At 46.3% G+C, this 19,248-nt stretch overlaps 1 protein-coding gene across 3 annotated transcripts in view; it reads right to left on the reverse strand.

Annotated features, from left to right (window-relative positions):
• Positions 1-19,248, reverse strand: part of PAPOLG (poly(A) polymerase gamma) — a 1,009,150-nt gene that overhangs the window by 457,718 nt on the left and 532,184 nt on the right. For all 3 annotated transcript variants that reach the window (XM_069608036.1, XM_069608034.1, XM_069608035.1), the window contains exon 13: positions 7,551-7,604. In XM_069608036.1, coding sequence (XP_069464137.1) covers positions 7,551-7,604 — 54 coding nt within the window. The remainder of the gene's footprint in view (positions 1-7,550; positions 7,605-19,248) is intronic.

Raw genomic sequence — 19,248 nt, forward strand, 5'->3', positions numbered from 1 at the left:
GTTTATATGACCAGCCCACACCGGACCAAACTCAAGAGAAATGGCAAGGTGGTGAAGAGGACCTCTCGAGCGTACCAGGAAGGGCCAAAACTTTTTTCAGGGGCTGCGGGCGGGACTGGCGAGAGGGAGGGGTATTCAAGGCAACCAAGGCCTGCTCAAAAACTATTTTAGCCGTACCTCATCTACTCTTAGCCCTTCCTTAAGAACACATTAGACCCCCCGCAGGGGTAAAGACCGGTGCCCTATCACACCCACTGAGCCCGGGCTCAGGCAAAAGAGGAAAAAAAAAGAGGTGAATAGGTTTGCTATAGTTATTCTACTATATATGTACCAGAAAACTGAATAAACAGTTTGAAAAAAAATAATAAGTATCTGGAGTAGATTCTGGCGCCCCAGAGTCACTTTGGAACCCACTATCACAACTCTTCTTAACGTGGCCCGCACTTATTGCAGGAGCTGAGTGATGTATTGCTCCTGTCGGGCCACCAGTGGTACCCATGGACACTTCTCCTGGAATTCTAGAGTGTCCGTGGGCGAGAGCGTCCAGCACCCATCGGTCAGTGGAGATCTTCTTGACCCAGCTATTTAATTTTTGCAACAGGTTTAATTGACCAGGACCGGGAGTGCGCGCTTCACCCTTCTTTATTTTTGCAAACTCGCTGATGAAGCCCGCCCGCCAGCCAGCCTCCCACTGGGGTGCATGGGCGGGGGCAAGACATCCTGGCCAGTTCAGTCCTGCTTCGGGGTCCTGCGTGCCGCCTTGGGAGCGACGACGGCGGCCACCTCTGAAAGCCTTGGAACGACCCCTCTAGGCCTCCTGAGTCATGGAACGGGAGGGTTGATAGTAAGAGGACGATCCACCGCCGAAACCCTTAAACGACATTCCGGATTTCCCTCCTGAGGCACGAAAGTAAGGGCGGTGTTGCTGAAGCGTGCCTAGGTCCCGGGTCGTCCGTGTGTCTTTATGGCCTGCAATGATTCATCTACAGACTTCCAAAAGAGATTGTCGAATGGCATGTACAGGACCCTCGTCTGAACTTCCTGCTGAAAGTTGGTGGCTTTCAACTAGTCACAACGACGGAGGCACACACCGTTCCCCATATGGAAGAAGCCTGTGTCTGCGATGTCCAAGGCCGCAGTGATGGCATGTCTGATGCCACTTCTCCCTCCTGGAGGATCTCCAGCACCTCGACCTGCTCGTCGTCTGGGAGGAATTCCAGAAACTGGGCCATCTTGTACCACAGCTCCCTGTCGTACCTGGACAAGATCGCAAGAGCATTCACTGCCTCGACCGTCGTTGCCCCCGCACCCATCCCCCCCCTGAGTATATCTCCTTCCGGCCCATGGCGTCCAACTTCTTCCCTTTGCTGTACGGGGGAACGGAGGCCGGCGATGGATTTGAGGACGACTTCCTTGCAGCTGCTGAGACGACCGAGTCCGAGGAAGGCTGAGATTGCAGGCACTTGGGTGCAGACTCCGGCATCTAGTATTTCTTCTCCAGCCGGTCTTTTTTCGCCAGGGCTGAGGCAGGATTTTCCATCAGCGCCAGGCCCTCATCCTAAACGTCATCCAGGAGAGGCACCGCCAGAATTGCCTTCTTTTAGCCTCTCAGCGCTGGTACAGGAACCCTTCCTTTTTGGTCTTGTTAGGCAACATTGTATGCAGTACCCTTAGGGTGCACTACAACCTTAACCACCAATGGCAATGGTAATACAATCTGGGTATAAGTCTATACTACACATGTTGGTAGTGTGGCTGAGCAGCCAGGCTGATCTCTAGAGGGGTCAATGTGAGCAGTAGGGGAGTTACACAGATTCACAGTGACAAGTATCCAAATAAACACTTAATCTCTAAATCAGTAGACATCCATTGGGGATGGCACACAGACACTTCCTACACCCCAAGGTGATTTACATAGCTAGGACACTGGACATTCATATATCACTGTTGCATTTAGAGCAATACTTGGGAGCATGTCAAAGAAAAGAGTTTAGAATAAAACAAGAGATCACACAAATATTCTGAAGCAGGCAAGTACTTTTGAAACCCCCAATGGAAGGATGGTCTTCCACAAACATGCTCCTTAGTCCGCAGCAGGAGCAGAGCTTGGAGAGTAAACCTTCGTCCTGCTCTCCCGACATGGCCCGGCATGCAGTGTAGGCCCGATGGCCTTCTGGAATCTTTGATGAAAACTTGACGAAAGACGCTGACAAACAGATCCACGTTTGCCGGTCAAAAGCACAAAAGAGCACAGGTTCCATTTGACAAAAATAGGACATTTTTGATGAATAAACTTGAACGCGCAGAAAAGCTCTGAGCAAAACACAAGGACTCCCATCACTTGAACGTGCGTTAAAAATCTGAAGATGGCTGCCGGAGGAGGTGCTTCGGGAGAGGGCAGTCATTGGCTGGGGCAGTATGACCCAGAGCTCAGTGATTGGTTTGTAGGAGAAAGACAGTTTGTAGGTGAAAGTGAAACTTTTCTTTTACAGAGGATTCCCAGCCTGACGATGATCCATGAGCATCCATGCCAGAACCCATACTGGAGAAATACAACAATACAACTGTTATAAAGCAGCATCTGTAGTCTTCTTGAGTTTATTTGCAAGTGCTTTATTATAAGTTACATAAGCTGTATCTAGGAGAGACCACCGGGCCCCATCACCCAGGCTCAACTGACCAGGCTGGAACCCTGGGACATGATTCATTACCAAACATTCCGCAGGCTCACTTAGCATTCCAAGATATGACACATCAAACTCCTGCAGTCATGCACTGGCAATAAGCACATCATAACACATCTCCTTTCCTTCGAATAACAATCCAACAAAGGGAAGCCACATACACACGCATTAAGTTATAATCCCAAACACCTTTTTGGAGGGAAGTTCACAAAAGAACAGGCATCACTGCATCTACATTAAACTTCAGTTTTCATAACATCAGAAACTTGAGATGCTTCGCTACCAATTGACAGCTTCAGACATCTTGCTCACTAAGGTGGGATGTGGTCCCAATTCCTTCACCACTACTCTATCTTCAAACTTCACTCTATTAATTTGGGACGAAATCCCTACACATGCTTCAGACTTCAAACTATGCTGCTGGTTACAATGGGACGCTATCCCTTCTCCAACGGGACGCCATCCCTTCAGACAGTGGGACGCTATCCCTACTCATAATATGGACGCTATCCCTATTCACAGCGGGGCGCTATCCCTATTCACAGTGGGACGCTAACCCTACATACAACGGGACGCTATCCCTTCTCCAACGGGACGCTATCCCCACAATGGGGCGGTATCCCTTCAGAAAGTGGGACGCTATCCCCATACTCAATGGGACGTTATCCCCACTTCACTTGGAGGGTATCCACACCTGTCCGCACTGCTCAACAATGGAGGTCCACTCCTACATATTGCGAATTATTCGACATATAGATATATAGATATAGGAAGGCGCTACACTCCCACTATGCCGGGACGGGATCCCTACACTTTCTTCACTCTTATTAGATATGGGGAGGCGCTACCCAACCACTATACTGGGATGGAATCTCAACGACATCCCCCCATACACTGGAAGAAATACTTACACCACTTCACATTAAGTGAACTATGGGAAGGCGCTACCTTCCACTACTTGTCTCACCCTCCGACTACCTCATTAGGAGGCTAGCTCTACTCACTCAACTTCTTTGAGCGCACCGAGGACACAGGGAAAACGCTATCTCCCCTTTAGAACATCAACAAACTCTTACCACATCCATAGGACATTTTGCATTTACATATTCTTATAACTGTAAAACTGCCAACACATGGAGCACTAAAAATCCATATTTTTCCTGAACATCCTCAATATTTTACAACTTTGAACTTCAATGTATACCATCCATAACTGGCTTTCATGCTCACATGTCCCTCGGTGCATTCATACTCGATACACACACATGTTATGTTAACCTCAGACATCTCTTGTAGCATCATAACATTTGCTTATTTCTGGGTTCCCCTACATTGGCTCCAATTAATACCAACGGTGCTTTCCCTTCTACACGGAAAGCAGTACATCTGAAAAAGGCTATGTTCATTTTCCATGGCTTAGACAAAAGAAAACTGTACCCCCTGCCAACGGGATCTTTACAACTGGGCATTTTTACTTCTTACATCAACGGAGGCAAAATGAGGTTATTTCCCCTGCCAACTGACACCTCCTTGTACCCGCAAGAATGAGTCCCAAATGAGCGTAGCTCTTCCCGCTCAATAGGTGGATTATTTTTCTCATTACAATCTCATTTGCTCCTACAGAACGTACTTCGCGCTGCAGCACTGTATGAACAACATTATTTCTTTAAAACGCTATATTTCCTTTAGGCTCCCTACTGCTTTTACAGAACTCTTCTCAACATCTATAATCGGCATAGCTTCCCTTTTCTCCGCTTACACTGATGTACTCACTACTTCTTGCCCACATGTATCTACGCTGTAGGGTACTTGCTCTGACTGTCCTCAGTGTCGTCATGCCTGCACCGAACTAACGTAACGGCAGGCATGAAAGCTTCCACAACGTTCTGTTCTGTCACTAACACGCCGCTCAACACAGTGACGACATCATTTTCTATCTTACTTGGGAACACATTGTGTCTCCTGATCGCCAACCGTCCTTCTTCCTCAATACCTCTTGCCACCAATAGCCTCTACCTTTAGCGCATACACATTATGGGCACCTGCATCCTTGATCGCTAGATGTCGGGACCACCTTCTCTACATATACACTGTCTCTTTTATTGAAAAGCATCACTTAAACACAGATCTTTGCCTCCGCCTTTAGTGGAAATTTTTCCTGGTATTGCCTCAGCAAGGATCACACTTTGTACATGCTTCTAATCCCTACTTCTCTCATACAAAGCCCTCACAGCTTCACCAATAATGCTATAGCTCTAGCTCTAGTGGAAAGCTACCTCAGGCGTAACCCCCACCCATACTTCAAACTCAATACTTTACTAAAATGGGACATAATCCCCACACCATCTTCATCTTCGCAACCTCAATAATAATAAGGGGGAAGTCCCTACATATACTTCAGACTTCTGCTCCAACCCTGTGGGACGTAATTCCTCAAAGTTCAGACCTCATGCTCAACTACTCCAGGACGTCATCTCTACACACAATGGTTCTCTGTACCCGCTTCAACTTCAGACTCACTTCACTCAAGGTGCACTACATCCTCTATTGAAGGCGCTGCCTTCGTCTAACTTGGAACTTCTTGCACACTTCAACAATGGCAACTTACTACCTTCCCACCTTTCTTAAACGCTTTGTAATCTCAAACACACTTCCACACTTCTTAAACTTGAAGAACTTTAAGCATTATCCACATTACTTCAACCTTATACTAGTTTTGCTACAAGTCCATGGCCACATGGTGACCCTAAGCCTCACTCTGGTGCGGGAGCCTAAAAGTCCACGCCGCGTTAATGCAGCCTACTTCGCCTCTATGCGTATATTTTTACAATTTTACAATTCCTTGTTGCCTCAGACAACGTTATCCTGCAATTCCTTAAGAGGTTAAATCTATCTCAATCAGAACTTCTTTGTTGCACACCCAGGCATACCTAACACATACAGTATTCATACTTAAATACTTAATGAAGTCCATTTGTGGCTGAAAATCCTCAAAAGGTTACTCTTCATCCAGTGACCCTTAAACTTCAATACCAGTATACTACATGTGCATACTCACACTACCACGTGCATTGCACTCAGATTCGTACTTCAGATTATCAACTTACCCCGTCGCATGGTATTCTCATTTCTACTGGCATTACCCACATTTTTATAAATCACTATTAATATCTTTACAGTGAAAGAGTCTGAGTCATCATCGGCAGCCTCTTCCTCCTACTGCTTACTCCTCGATGCGTGCCGCCTTCCTTCTGACTCAGAGTCACTCCATGTTCAATGGACCTTGCGGTTACGCTCTGTAATTTCCGACTGGTGCCATTCTTCCGACGCGACACAGGGTTGTTCCATGTTCATGGACCTTGCTGTTACGCTCCGTCATTTCCAACGCCCTCTCTCTCCTGCGTACCGCGCGATGTCCTAGCAACGCTGTCCTCATCTTTCCGAAAACGAGTTTGCAGCTAGATACTTCCTTGTTTACGTGTGCGTGACTAGTCATAAGCACACACGCAGGGTCCTTTCCTCATATCTTAAGCGATCCTGCGTGACGCTCACATACCCACTTCCAACACAAAGGACGGCGAGAGTGTGGCGTTACATTGCTTCGCCATTCCTCTCGGCAGCACGGCTACGTCATCACTTGCCACGGTGGTTCAGAGCTGAGTGGAGCTCCCGTCTGGCTAACACACCAACGGTCATCCTCACCTCCGAGACACTTCCATCGGCATGGTGAGGGTCACAAAGTCCATAACGTCCCACGTTGTGCCTCCTTGATATAGGTGACCCATAGACACTTCCTCACGCCGAATCCACCACATCAAACAGTCAACTCCTCTCATTCTTTGTCCCCCATATGTGACTTATTTTCCTTCTAGGGGCATGCTGCACTGTTTGGGCGCCGCTTCATCTTTTGTGGCTTTACTTCTTCAACCACAGCAGCTCATCTTCACCTTCCCATCTGCCACTGACACTACTTCAACTTTTGGGACCTGCTTCACATCTGGAGCTTTTCTTCATAATGTGGGACTTACTACACTTCACTCTCAACCTTTTTAGGGCGAGCATCACCCTAGGAGCCTGCTTCATAACTCCACTCTTGGTGTCTGCCTCAACAAGGGCATTATCTCCAGTTCTCGGCTTCACTTCGCTCATGCACAGAGCTTCTCCCCTCCTTGTAATTCAGGGGCTTCCTTTCACAGCCTACGCAGGGCCTGTGTGCTTTAAACTTTAAACTGCACCCCCGACATGCGGGCCAGCGCTTAACACTTGGGGTTCTCTATTATTTCTTCAGACCCATCTCATGCTTGTGAGTCTTGCGCTTTGCTCTTGGGGTTTTGCTTATGTTCCGTGGCTTAGCTTCTCTAGTTCTTCAAATACCCCATATCTTCTCTTCCTAACCCCCTGCGCTCTGCGCCCCTGGGTGATGGGACTTACTTCTAGATGACTGGGGCAGTGGTCTATCTGCTTCTTCTGCTGCTCCCCCACCACAGCTCAGCTTTCTTCCTCTCTGCATGGGTTCTTGAAAATCCTTGTCGCCAATGTTATAAAGCAGCATCTGTAGTCTTCTTGAGTTTATTTGTAAGTGCTTTATTATAAGTTACATAAGCTGTATCTAGGAGAGACCACCGGGCCCCATCACCCAGGCTCAACTGACCAGGCTGGAACCCTGGGACATGATTCATTACCAAACATTCCACAGGCTCACTTAGCATTCCAAGATATGACACATCAAACTCCTGCAGTCATGCACTGGCAATAAGCACATCATAACAACATAAAACATGCATGTGTTAAAATGAATACATGCTTTGCGTTAAAGATTTAGCCTTCTACAATAAGTAGTTTTTTCTACACAAGTAGCAAACTCACCATTCTAAATGAAGAACCTCCGTGGACGCACTTGCTGTTAAAACGATGTAGTGTCTAGGAAAAAGAAGAATGTTAAATTGCAATATGTAATCATCAAGTAATGGTGAACCTTAACAGTGTAGAGCTCACCATAAAAATATTCATTTCAAGCAATTTAAAGAGTCAAACTTAGGTGCTTGGGTCTACTGCAGGGTAGAAAGCCAGTTTGTCAAACATTGTATCCCAAGAATACCATAGAAGAGACTGGTTACGAAAGAATCTTTTTGCTGCTTTCGCTCCATAGACCTCAATGGACACCATACCTTTAGCTATTGTCTTGTAGCTTTCCTGGCTTTTGGAAGCAAGTGATAGATTCTTGCTCCACTTACCTTGCTAAGCTCATCTGTTTTCGGGGCACTGATCAGCCCACAGGGCTACCCGTGTAGTGGAACTCTGTTACACATAGTAAAATTCACTAATTTTACCTGCACAAATCCAGTCTGAAGTGTGGTAGAGACACTGTTTCTAACTTTGTGGTTACTTACAGGTGTCTAGAACGTGATGGTGGTAGCAGATACTTTATTTTATGTTTTACATTCTCGTGTACTTTACTGCTTAATGCCATTTAAGTACCATACCACCCCTTTAAATGCTGCCTGTTGAAATAGATTTTTCAACATCACTGGGGGTGGGTTTTGGGCAACCTATTCTGGTGAACAGGAAAGAGAAGTCTAGCCAAGCCTAATTGAGGTAAGGTAGCAGAACGGCAAGGTTTTAGACTCATGAGGGGCGAGTGTGGTCTAGGGCTATGGTGAGACCGCAAAGAACAACTCCAGTTACACAGAAAAGTACAAACATACACGATTACTTATTGGGCCTTTAAAAATCAATAAGCAATGAAACAACTAGGCAAATAGTCACACTTCCTATAAAATACATACATACGCCCTTGGGAGAAGATGGAACCAGCATGCGATTCAAAATCGAACTGATCTGTTTAGTCGGATGCATAAAATGAAATAGGAACACTTTAGAGCAACACTACAACAATTGTCTAGCACTTAGCAAGTCCAGCCCTAAGATGGTTTGGGGACTTGTGCCCTAGAATCATCAGTTGCAAAGTTATTTTCAGGTAGGTTTATCATCTGAATGACGCCAGTGCTTGTGACTCAGTTCCTAAAAGTTAAGGAAAGTGCAGGTAACTCAATTCTACTATCCCCAATGATCTAGGTCAGGAAAGATGGGGACAGGATTTTATGGCCATGTTACCCTTAAGAGGATGAGGGTTTGGGGTCTGGGTGCTCGAGAGACCTGTGTGAACTTGCCACCCTTAATCCAATGTCTCCAAAGACCACTGCTGAGGTTCCAGAACCTGCTGGGGACACTCTTTGGTCAGGTTGAGAGAGGCCCAAGGGTTGCGGTTTCAGAGCTCACTTCCAGATGTGGATTATGGTGCTTGAATCACAGTTCCAGGCACTTTCCTGCTGAACACACTCGGGATGCTAACAAGACTTCTGCAGAGCACGCAACCTCAGGACACTGAGGGAACGAAGACAACCTATTGCAATGAGGGAGTCATGGTTAGGTGTCGACAGGCGATCTTCGATGAACGAACAAAGGAGCAGGTTCTGGATGGCTTTTGTCGATTCAAGAAGGCTGCACATGCAGGGCAGGCGAATACAAGTTGAAGATCCGCCAAGTTCCAAGGATGCACTCCAAACAGCTAAGGCTGCAGAGAGGTAGCCCAAGAAAGCGCGTCAGTCCAGAGATTGGTCCAGGGACACTTCTGAAGGCTCAGATCCTTGAGAAGGGGTTGATACCAGTTTAATTTATTGATAGTTTATTCCAATCGATCAAAGCACTGACTGGGATCGGGATCTTGAGATCAGGCAAAGGAGGGCTTCACTGGAGTTGGTGCTGGTCAACGACAGAAGGAGTCTGCAGTTGCACTTCTTCGTAGGAGTCTTGGATGCAAGGATGATCTGTGGAATGGCTACAGGACTGCTTTTATCCCGAATTTGGACTGGAAGCTTGCCCAGGTCCACCAATGGTAAGGATCTGTACCATACAATCTGGCAGTGGCAGTTCCATCATGAATAGCCTTTGGCTACACAATCTGCCAGCAACATTCAGGCACCAGGAGGCAGAGTCCCAGCTCCCACACAGACCACCGCTTAGCCATCAAAAACAGCTTTCCCTGGAAAATGGCAATGAGGCCTCAAGCGGGCGGGAGGATGGCCAAAGAATATGGCCAAAGGCCAGGCAGAAATATTGTGGCACAGTTTTTTAGGATACCAGCCAATCTTCGTAGCCATTTGTGGTAATTGCAAAGGTTCACAAGTAGAAAGTTCAGAACACGGTAGGAAAATATCCACTGCCACCAGCCCATCCGGGATACATTGTATTTGTAACCCAATAGTTACAAAAGCCAGATAAGGATACTAAGTATCCTAACTACACTTTGCTTAAGGGCTCTGTGTGTAGTTGTAAAAATACAAATAATTCATAAAGCAACAGTGATCAGACTCCCCATAAAAATGAGCACAAAGACAAGGGAAGCAACGCAGAAGGCTTTACTCGACTCCAACATGTCAGGAGTCAAAGCAAAAAGAAAGGGTGTTCCAAAAAAGACTGAGGAAATCAGCAAAAAGAAAATCTTTCCTAACAGTAGGTAACGTGTCTTAACACCTCTTGATGAAATTATAGTAAGCAAGCAAAATTAGAAGTACACTCCCAATTCCACCACACTAGGGGTTACACAGGAGGGTGGACTGGGGAGACCCGAGGCTAGAACTCCACCAATCAGTCAGGTAACATCAGTAACTAGGGGGTGAACTTGGCACCCATGCAATACCTCTGTGGCAAGGGTGTTCTACGAAACCATTAAGTACACTTGCACTGTGAGGAATTCGACCATACGCAAGGAGGGTGTGCACACGCCCGTTTTAAAAAAAAAATATGTAGTTAAGTGAAATGATGGTAGACCAACCTCAGGAAAATGTGTGGGGCTAGCCTACACATTTTCCTATGCTTACACCATGACAAACACAGACGCGTGTATGCTGGGTGGACACAGCCTACAGGCACTGTCCGCCCTGTCTTATTTAGTTGGGATATGACAGCCAGGAGTACACAATGTCCTCTCCAGGAAGGGGAGGCTTGACTTCCCCTTCTGCTATGGGCAGCCTGATTAACAAAGGCTCAATGGACCCGGCATGCTCTTTTCTGGGCCCTGCAGCTGGTGATAACAATTATACTAATAGAGTACTTCAAACAGGCCCACATGAAGCCTGGCTACAGAGGTTAAGAAAGACAGGAAACCCCAACAATCTTTCATATGTAACCGTCAACCTGAAGCCAGCTCCCGTCCTCAGGATCGATGACCGTGAACAGTCATGTCTGGGAGTGCATGTTTGCAGTAGTCCACCCCACAGGGGGACCCCATTCATAAGGTGCGAGTATGTGGTTTGCAGGAGCCAGAGAGTCTGGTCTTCCCGCAGCTTCATGGGAGACCTGTTGCTACAATCAGGAACCACAGATCCATTAACCAGAGACTCTGATCCACAGACAGGAAGATGGGTGAAACTTTATTGCAGGTTTTCACACCTTCACTTTTCTGTTTGCAAAGAACCCTGGTTATGACCTGATGCATACAGGAGATTGTTGGTAGGGACCCCATGATTGGTTCATTAGAGTAGGCTTAGCCTACACCAATCCCAGTGGCCCCTTTGTCTTTAAAAGCGGGTAGAGCACCTCTTTTGGCAGATCTGACGACTTTGCAAGGAGAAGGTACAGCCTGCCTTACATCTTCCACCAGTAAAGGAAGGCCAGGACCTGAAAAGAGGGAAGCAAGAACCCTCCCATAAACATCTCCAGAACAGAGGGAGATACCGAATACAAAGGGGCCCAGCCGCTGCAGAACCGGTACCCAGCCAGCACACAGCTTGCCCTGCTAGTCTCTGCAGCAAGGTAGGAAGTGCCAGAAGGTCTCTGAACCCAGAAGCAAGGACAAGGCAGCTGCCTGCAACTGTCCTTAGTTTTGGGCCGTCCGCCTTAAAGGACATGAGCCCATTGAAAAATCTGGGAGAAGTGCTTCAGAACCGGTGAACAGCACAGAGACTATTCCTGACCCGATGTGTAGGCCAGCCTGCAGCCGTTCGTCCAGCTTCGTTTGCCGAACCATCTTGCCGCCTGATACCCGCAGCTGACTCATCATGAACTGTCACAGAAGCCTTCAGTGCAAAGCGCACTGAACCCTAAACGACCCCATCAAGAACACCTACAGCACAAGGTACATTGTGGTCCTGTCCCACTGGTCCTTCTCCAAAGGCCCCTACAGACATTTTAAGACCCATTGCTGCCTTTGTGCTGAAGCAAACAAACATTAAACTGTTGTGGTTATTAACCATACCATCTACCCTCTTGTCAGTATCCAGAGTGCATCCCTTTTCCTTCTTTGAAACTGTGATCTACATTCCTAACAGGGTGGGCTGTATTTCATAGTGTTGCTGGAACCGTGTTGTGATATAAAGTAGATGTTTTTGAAATAACCTTGACTGGACAGTCCCTCTCATCAGGTAATTGTATTTTCGCTGTGTTGAAACTAACCAACGATCCACAACCTTTCGGAGATGAGCATGTCGTTCCGACCACATTACCAAAATTGGACAAGGTTTATTTATTTGGTGTTCCAATCTGTTCAGATCCCTTCTGGTGTACTAGGTGTTGGGCTGATGGTATAGAAACTGATATTCACCCTGGTGCCCCGGAAGTTGGATCGTCACATGCACCCCTTACCGATTTTCTAGTCAACTACCCCCATGGCACCCAGGATCACTTGTCGATAGTGGCAAGGGGTGAGCAGTAGTGGATGAAGTGTGCCAGGATTGGGTCTAGCTAGGTGGCAGTTACCAGGCATTTCTGAAACTGCTCCAACAGGCTTGCAGCTGGACAGGACAGACACTTTGGGACAGCAGCTATAGCAAATCAGTTAGGATAGAACACTGGAAGCCAGTAGGAGAAGAGCGGCGAAGAAACCCCGGTCAGAAGTCAGCAGGCCAGACTTGTATCCGTGGCAAGGAACAGGCTCAGGATGGCGTCTTTAAAGTTGAAAACTGCAGCAATGATGTTATTGGGTCACAAGTTGAGGATATGTAGAGTCCCAAACTCCTCAAAACAGCGACTGTAGCAGCAAAGAGGCCTGGCTGGTGTACTGTCAGTCTCCAGGAGGATCCTCTGGCACTTCCAAATTCAGACAGACCACAAATTCAGGGCACAGGGCCAATTCCCACCAGTCCACAGCAGGAAGGTACATCTACGGTCTCGACTGGTTTCAGGACAGGCGGCAGCAGATGTTGGTGGGTGGCTTGGGCAATACAGATTTGCTTTGGCAGCATTCTTCTGATCTTCAGCAAGCTGCTCGTCTTTGGACTCTGTCCGCACTAGTTGAGACTCCCAGAAGGGCTGTGTTTGGGAAAACACCCCCAATTCTTCTGGAAGGTAGGACTTCACAAACCTATCCCAATGGTTTGTAGATACCCAACTCTTAGAATCAGTCTGTACTACTCGTGGAACCTTGGTAGAGTGGCAGAGCAGTCAGGCTGATCATAAAAGGACGATGTGAGCAGTAGGTAAGTACACTGAACCTAGTTAGTAAAGCACAAAGAAACACTCATTTGCATAGCGCACCTTACCCAGAGGTATCTGGGAGCTGGTTACATAAGAGGGTTGTTTTAGTTACATTTTGCATTGTGTTAGAGGTTGCGTTACAATTGGTTACATAGGGTGTGGGAGGAGCAAAGTACATTGTGCGGGAAAAAAAAATAGAGATTAGGGCACAGTAGGTACAATTCAGAGGTACCTTCTACTTCCATGGCCTCGAGCTGCCTGGCGTAGTCGGCCCAGCATTTAGCCTACACGCTCGACTAGAACCCTCGTCGTGGTCTCTTGGGAGAGGCAGGTTACAGACTAGGTGTTTATCGATCCACGGAAATTTCCTATTGCACTTGGGCCAGAATTTAAAGGGGGTCGTGTCCATAACAAAATGATACGGCAGCTGGGCGAAATGTAGTGTAAGAAAAGGGGCAAAACATTCTAAAATAACCTCCCCCCTCTTGCCCTGTGTGGCCCGGAGCGGCCTTCCAAGGCCGAAACAGATCCGTCACAGGAGTCTTCATCGGCGTCTGAAGTTTCAATAGTCAGTGATATAAAGGATAGTAAGATTAAACTATCAGTAATTGAATAATAAATGGCTATTAGCCGAAAGAGGAACTCTGCTATAAGCGTCCGTCTAGAATGGCAGAAAAAAACAATCTGGAGGGACCTCGACACGTGAGGGATCATGGGTACAGTGGACGTCACTAGAGATATTACTGGCACGCCCTGTCAACGTCCCTTCGAGTTTCGAAATCAATACTCTGCAGCTTCCACTAGAAGTCGGCTTATGCACAGCATGTGATCCAAGCAGATTCCACAAGCCTCAGAAATTACAATATAGATTATATATATATACACACACACACACAAGAATCACTTTTCAATACTGAACACATTACACCAAAACACTTAGGAATACTTTAGAATACTTTTCAAAGGCCACTGCATAGTTTGTAGTTGCTTGTGGCTACAATGGTTACAGCTTTTGACAGTAATTACAGTTCTATCGTATTAACGGTAACACGCACTCACGAAACCGGGAAGAAATTTGGCAAGTACATTCACTCTGCAAATCCACATAAGATAATGACTTTTAGGGAGACTAGCAGGGCATAAGTACTAGGGGCAGTTTCTTCATACAGCAAGAGCTGAAGTCCAAAACACAACCATCGCTAAAGGCAGTTCAGAGAGGGCTCAAAGTCTTGACAAACAGAACGAAAACTCCTGTGGATATTTTCAAGTCTCTAGTTTCTAAGATGCAAGGCAATACAACCAACATTGGAGACGCTGTTGAAGGACTTGCTAAAAGGAGACAAGCATCAGTGTGGGTCAGAGGTAAGAGGGGGTTGCCCTGGACACCTCTACTTGCACTCCAACGCTCTGAAGCGACTTTTTAGATTACGGCAAGCATTACCTTTTTCCCCCCACAGTACCTTTGGTTTGAAGAAATGTGTGTAGCTGGATTCTCCCTAATGTGGCAGCGCTGGATCCGACCTCTGGATTCCTTGGTCTGGTAATGACAGGCAGGACAATGGATGGGATCTCAGCAGCAGTCTCGAGGGAGGACCTTTGGCACCTATTTCAGCAACTTCTTTGGTTACTGTGCGGTTTTGGCGCTTTTTCTGCAGCACCAACAAAGGACGCGATTCGCCCTGACACTCTTCTTCGGTTCCTGAAATCCAGACCTCTGGTGAGGGAACTTGGACAGGTCGGATTGTGTCTCTGGAGGTTCACCTGGAGCTCAGCAAAGTCTTGGACGGATTCAGCCTTTCCACAACTATGCACTTCAATTGGGTCGGTGGTCTCCTGGTATTGGGGTTCTGCAATTCGAGAGGCACAGCACCTCAGGAGATGGCTCAGAATAAAGTTAGTCTTGGGACTGATTGTTCCCACCAGTCAAGGGAAGGAGCTATCCTCTTTGACGTTCCTGTCACAGAAAACAGGGTCAGGACAGCAGTGGTTGCTTCAGTGTTGCAAAGGGTCTGCAGGCATCTGGTCGTCTTCTATTTCGTTACTTCAGTTTCCAGTGGTCGACTTGCCCTTCACCACCGGAACCACGCCTTTCATTCAGTTTCAACACACTCCTCTGCAATCTCTCATCAGTTTACAGAAAGAGGCGGGTGGCTGGCTGTCCAATCAGAAAAGCCAGACCCCCAGAGGGAGCTCATTCCATTTAGGCACTCCGGAAGACAGAGCAGGGGACTGAAAAACTCCTCCCCCAGTTCCTGCCTAGACACTAGAGCCATGGGGGTCCCATCAAAGGCAAAAAACACACAGACCTCCCCCTCCCAGGACAGTAGAAGGGCAGACAACCACGCTAGAAATGGCAAAAAAAGAAAGGAGCACCAAGTTAGTACTCGGATAACCCTATTGTTCACAACCAGGGCTATGAACATAGCCTGCGGTAAGCACAATAGTTGGTAGAAAACATCCACTGCACCCAGCCATAACTAGAAGGTTGCCCATGTGACTAAAAAGGCACAGGAGCAGAGAGAAGGAGGACCATTGCACTCCACATAAGGTGTGTGTGTGTGCCAATCTCTCAAACTAACATTTTTGGAGAGATGCTAAGTATCTATCTGTAAGAACAGTAGACAGTAAGCATAAGTAAAGAATCTCAAAGGAGAACTCAAACTGTTTCCAGCAACAAAGCCCACAAGGAACTGTGCATTGCAAAAGTAAATAACAGATGCCTTAAAAGATAGAGGAAGGTAGACTCCATAGGACAGATAAAACACAGAACAGTGTTCCAAAAGAGCGTCCATAAGAATGAGTGACTGTAAAAAGGCCCCACTCATTCAGTTTTAAGGAGAAAAAAGTCTGGAAGTCCAGCAAAAAGTGTGGGGGTCCCACTAGGAGAGTGGCTGAAGCATACAAAGTATACATCTCCCTAACAGGCAGCAGGGCCCTTTCACAAAATCCAGACTGTTACCCTGGAACACCAATGGCAAGGCTCTGCATCATTCAAACAGGTAAGGGCTGGCTAATCATTGACAGTCACAAACTCCACAACTACCCAGCAACAGCCACTTCCAGGGAAGGATGTGTATTGACTAGAGTCCCAAACACAGTCGTAACCAGTTCAGTTGCACAAAGGCACTGCCCCTGCAGGCGAATGCATACCATTTTGAGTTTTCCAACAGGGCAGGTAAACTTCCGAAAAGCAAGATAGCTAAAAGGACAAGGCTCAAACCACAAGGACCTTTAGCAGAGCTGTAAGAAAGAGTGGGATAGTGTTCACATATGAACCAATCTACTAGTTATAACCCTAAGTTCTACAACAAAATTAATTGAACATTTGACACCGTGGGACTTTTGACTCTCAAATTGCAGTTGTTGGAACACTATTGAGACTTTGTTCTCAAATCCATTAGCTACCAACGTTATGGACATTGGATGGCCTTTTTGGAAAGAAATTAATCTGCTATAGTTATTTTACGGCATTCTTTATTGTAGGATACTAATCCAATCTTTGTGACTTTTCGTGAAATTTCATGCTCATTGGGAAGCTTTTTTTCTTTTCTGCTTTTCGATATTTAACTATTATTGACAATTTTGTTTAACCTAGATAATTCTTCCCGTCTCTTTTTTGAAATAGGTTTAAAGTTGAGCTTGTTTCAAACAATATTGCTACATGTTTTGTAAAAATTGTGAGTTTTTGTACAAAGAATTGATATATGTTTTGCAATAAATTATGAAAGTACTTCTGAGTTTATTGTTAGATTTCATGTTCAGTGGAGAGAAGTGAAAAAATTGAGTGAAACGGCTCAGACAAATGTATAAATGATGGGCTTTTACATATATGTGATGTTATCTTGAACATATAGAGAACATTAGGACACCATCTGGGAACATCGATTAGAACATCCAGAGATGAGTGATCCTTTATCTCCCATTTTTGAGCTTTTTCTGTTCAGACAAAATTGTGGGGGTGTAGGTAATTAATACACTGCATTACCCATCGACCATTACCTGTGTGGACAAACTTTGCTCGTTTTTCAAACCACCAGGAGGCATCTGCAGTATATGGTACTTAAAATGGCTTTGCAGTGAAAAGGAACGTGGATAGTAGTGCACTGGAAAAAGATGAAAGTTCCCTGCCACCTGCCTGCCATAGGCACATCTTTAAGACGAACATGTTACCAGACAATGCGAAAAGGCATACAAAGTACCCTTGCAGCACTGCACTGGAAGGTGGTGCATAATTCCGTAAAAATACAGAAAAATATGGCTGAGGGACTGGCATCTACCTTTTGATATTGCAGCATGCAGCATTTTGCACAGTGTTGCTGGGAGCTCCTGGAGCTTCCTTTTATTTTACCTGTGTAGATTAATGTTACCAGGGCCAGGGGAAGATTTTGGTCCCCCTAATAGTTTATTTTGTGAGATCAGCACACCCCACCTTAAGTGTCTCCCTTTTCTCGCCTTTTACTGTTCCAAGTTAATTTGAGAGGCTGGTGGCAGTGTACCTTTTTGCATGACTGTGCACTTGTCACAGCTGTGAAGGGACACAAGTGTCACCATTTGCCTAAAATGGTGGCTGTACTTTAAGCTCTGTTCTTGATGACTTGTTTCTTGAGCCTTACTTCTACCTGGGTGGGGGCGGTATTGATGGGTCTTTTGTCCTTGGCAGGCTTCCCTTGGAAGGTTCAAATCCTGATTCTGCGCGTAGAACCCACACACTGGTATTAAGCAGGTTATAAAAAAACAATTATAATTGCAATTAACATTGTGTATAGGCCTTAGTTTATTTGAATGCTAAATATCTATTTTATATATAACTTCTAGTGTGTAAGTTTCCTTGAACCAAGTGTATGCTCAGAGTACTGTGTGCCTCACTACAACCCTCATCCCTCTTAAACCAAACCTGGCTGCTCAGCCATTGCTACCAAACCTTTGCTAAACTGAAGGGGCGTAACCCTGTTCATCCAGGGTAGGCTTTCTAAAGTCTTGTCACGGACAGGACTTTGGCAAAACCCCCTAACAATTATAATCTATGGTGTGGGTAAAATGCAATTCGGAAATTCCCTAATGGGTACCTTGTCATTTGTGTGGATGGTTACGCTTCAATACTTCGATTTTTTGCGAGAGCTTTAATGGAGTGCTTTTAATGTGAAATGCCATGAAGTATATAAATCACCCGTTTCCCTAGATGTGTCCGCAGTTCTTATTCCAGATGGTGTGTGCCTCTAACAGGCCAATTAATTGTAATTGCTCAACCGGACTTTCATTTGAGAAACCCATCTCGATTAATACCGGTCCTTTGGTGTATTGTTCTGTGTTCCACAGTGCTCTCCCCTCCTCTAGGTAGTTGTCTTCAACTGTTTTTGCTGTGTACTGCTCTGCGTTGATCTTCCTTCTAGGTTATCTTTCGTTGATTGCCCCGTTTTGCTGTGTATTGCTTCGTGTCCTGCTGTGCTCTTACTCCTAGGTTTATCTATTGTCGACCGCTTTGTTTCTTGAAGCCCTGCTAACCTGACTGTTCATCAGCTAACCCTGTGCTCTGCTGTGCTCTTCTTCCAAGCCCTTCATCTAACTTAATTCAGTTGATTTATTTCCTACTTGTTCTTGTCTCGTTCCAAATCATTTGCTTGCACCCCCCATCCCCCTTGTATCCACCTCCAGTGTCTCCCCCTTACCGTTCTTCTCCCACTCCCCTACCCCTCATCTTTCCCCCAACTCTGCATCCTCTATGGTGCCCTCTGTTTGCCCTATTTTACTGATTTTCTATTGACTACCCTGCCCTTCACACCAGGTCTAGTAGGGAGAAGTTAGGAAAGGATATGCTGGTCTCCAACCCAGGCCTCCTATCTCCGATACCTTCACCAGCGTTTCCTCCAGACAGGCCCTCACCGACATACTCTGTCCTACCTTCTCCAGACCTATGGACTCCTCCTATGGTCTCTGTGTTCCCTCATTTTTCTTCCTATACCATTAATTGAGATACGCGGTGGTGGGCCCTCCTGGCCCCCCTTCCACTCCTCTAAGGTCATCATTAATGTTTACCTGAATTGGCACCGTCCTGGTCCAAGGCCCCCCAAGCCAACCTCCTCCTCTTCGATCA

The sequence above is a fragment of the Ambystoma mexicanum genome, chromosome 4q, assembly GCF_040938575.1.
Source record: "Ambystoma mexicanum isolate Mex_15411 chromosome 4q, UKY_AmexF1_1, whole genome shotgun sequence".
NCBI lineage: Eukaryota > Metazoa > Chordata > Amphibia > Caudata > Ambystomatidae > Ambystoma > Ambystoma mexicanum.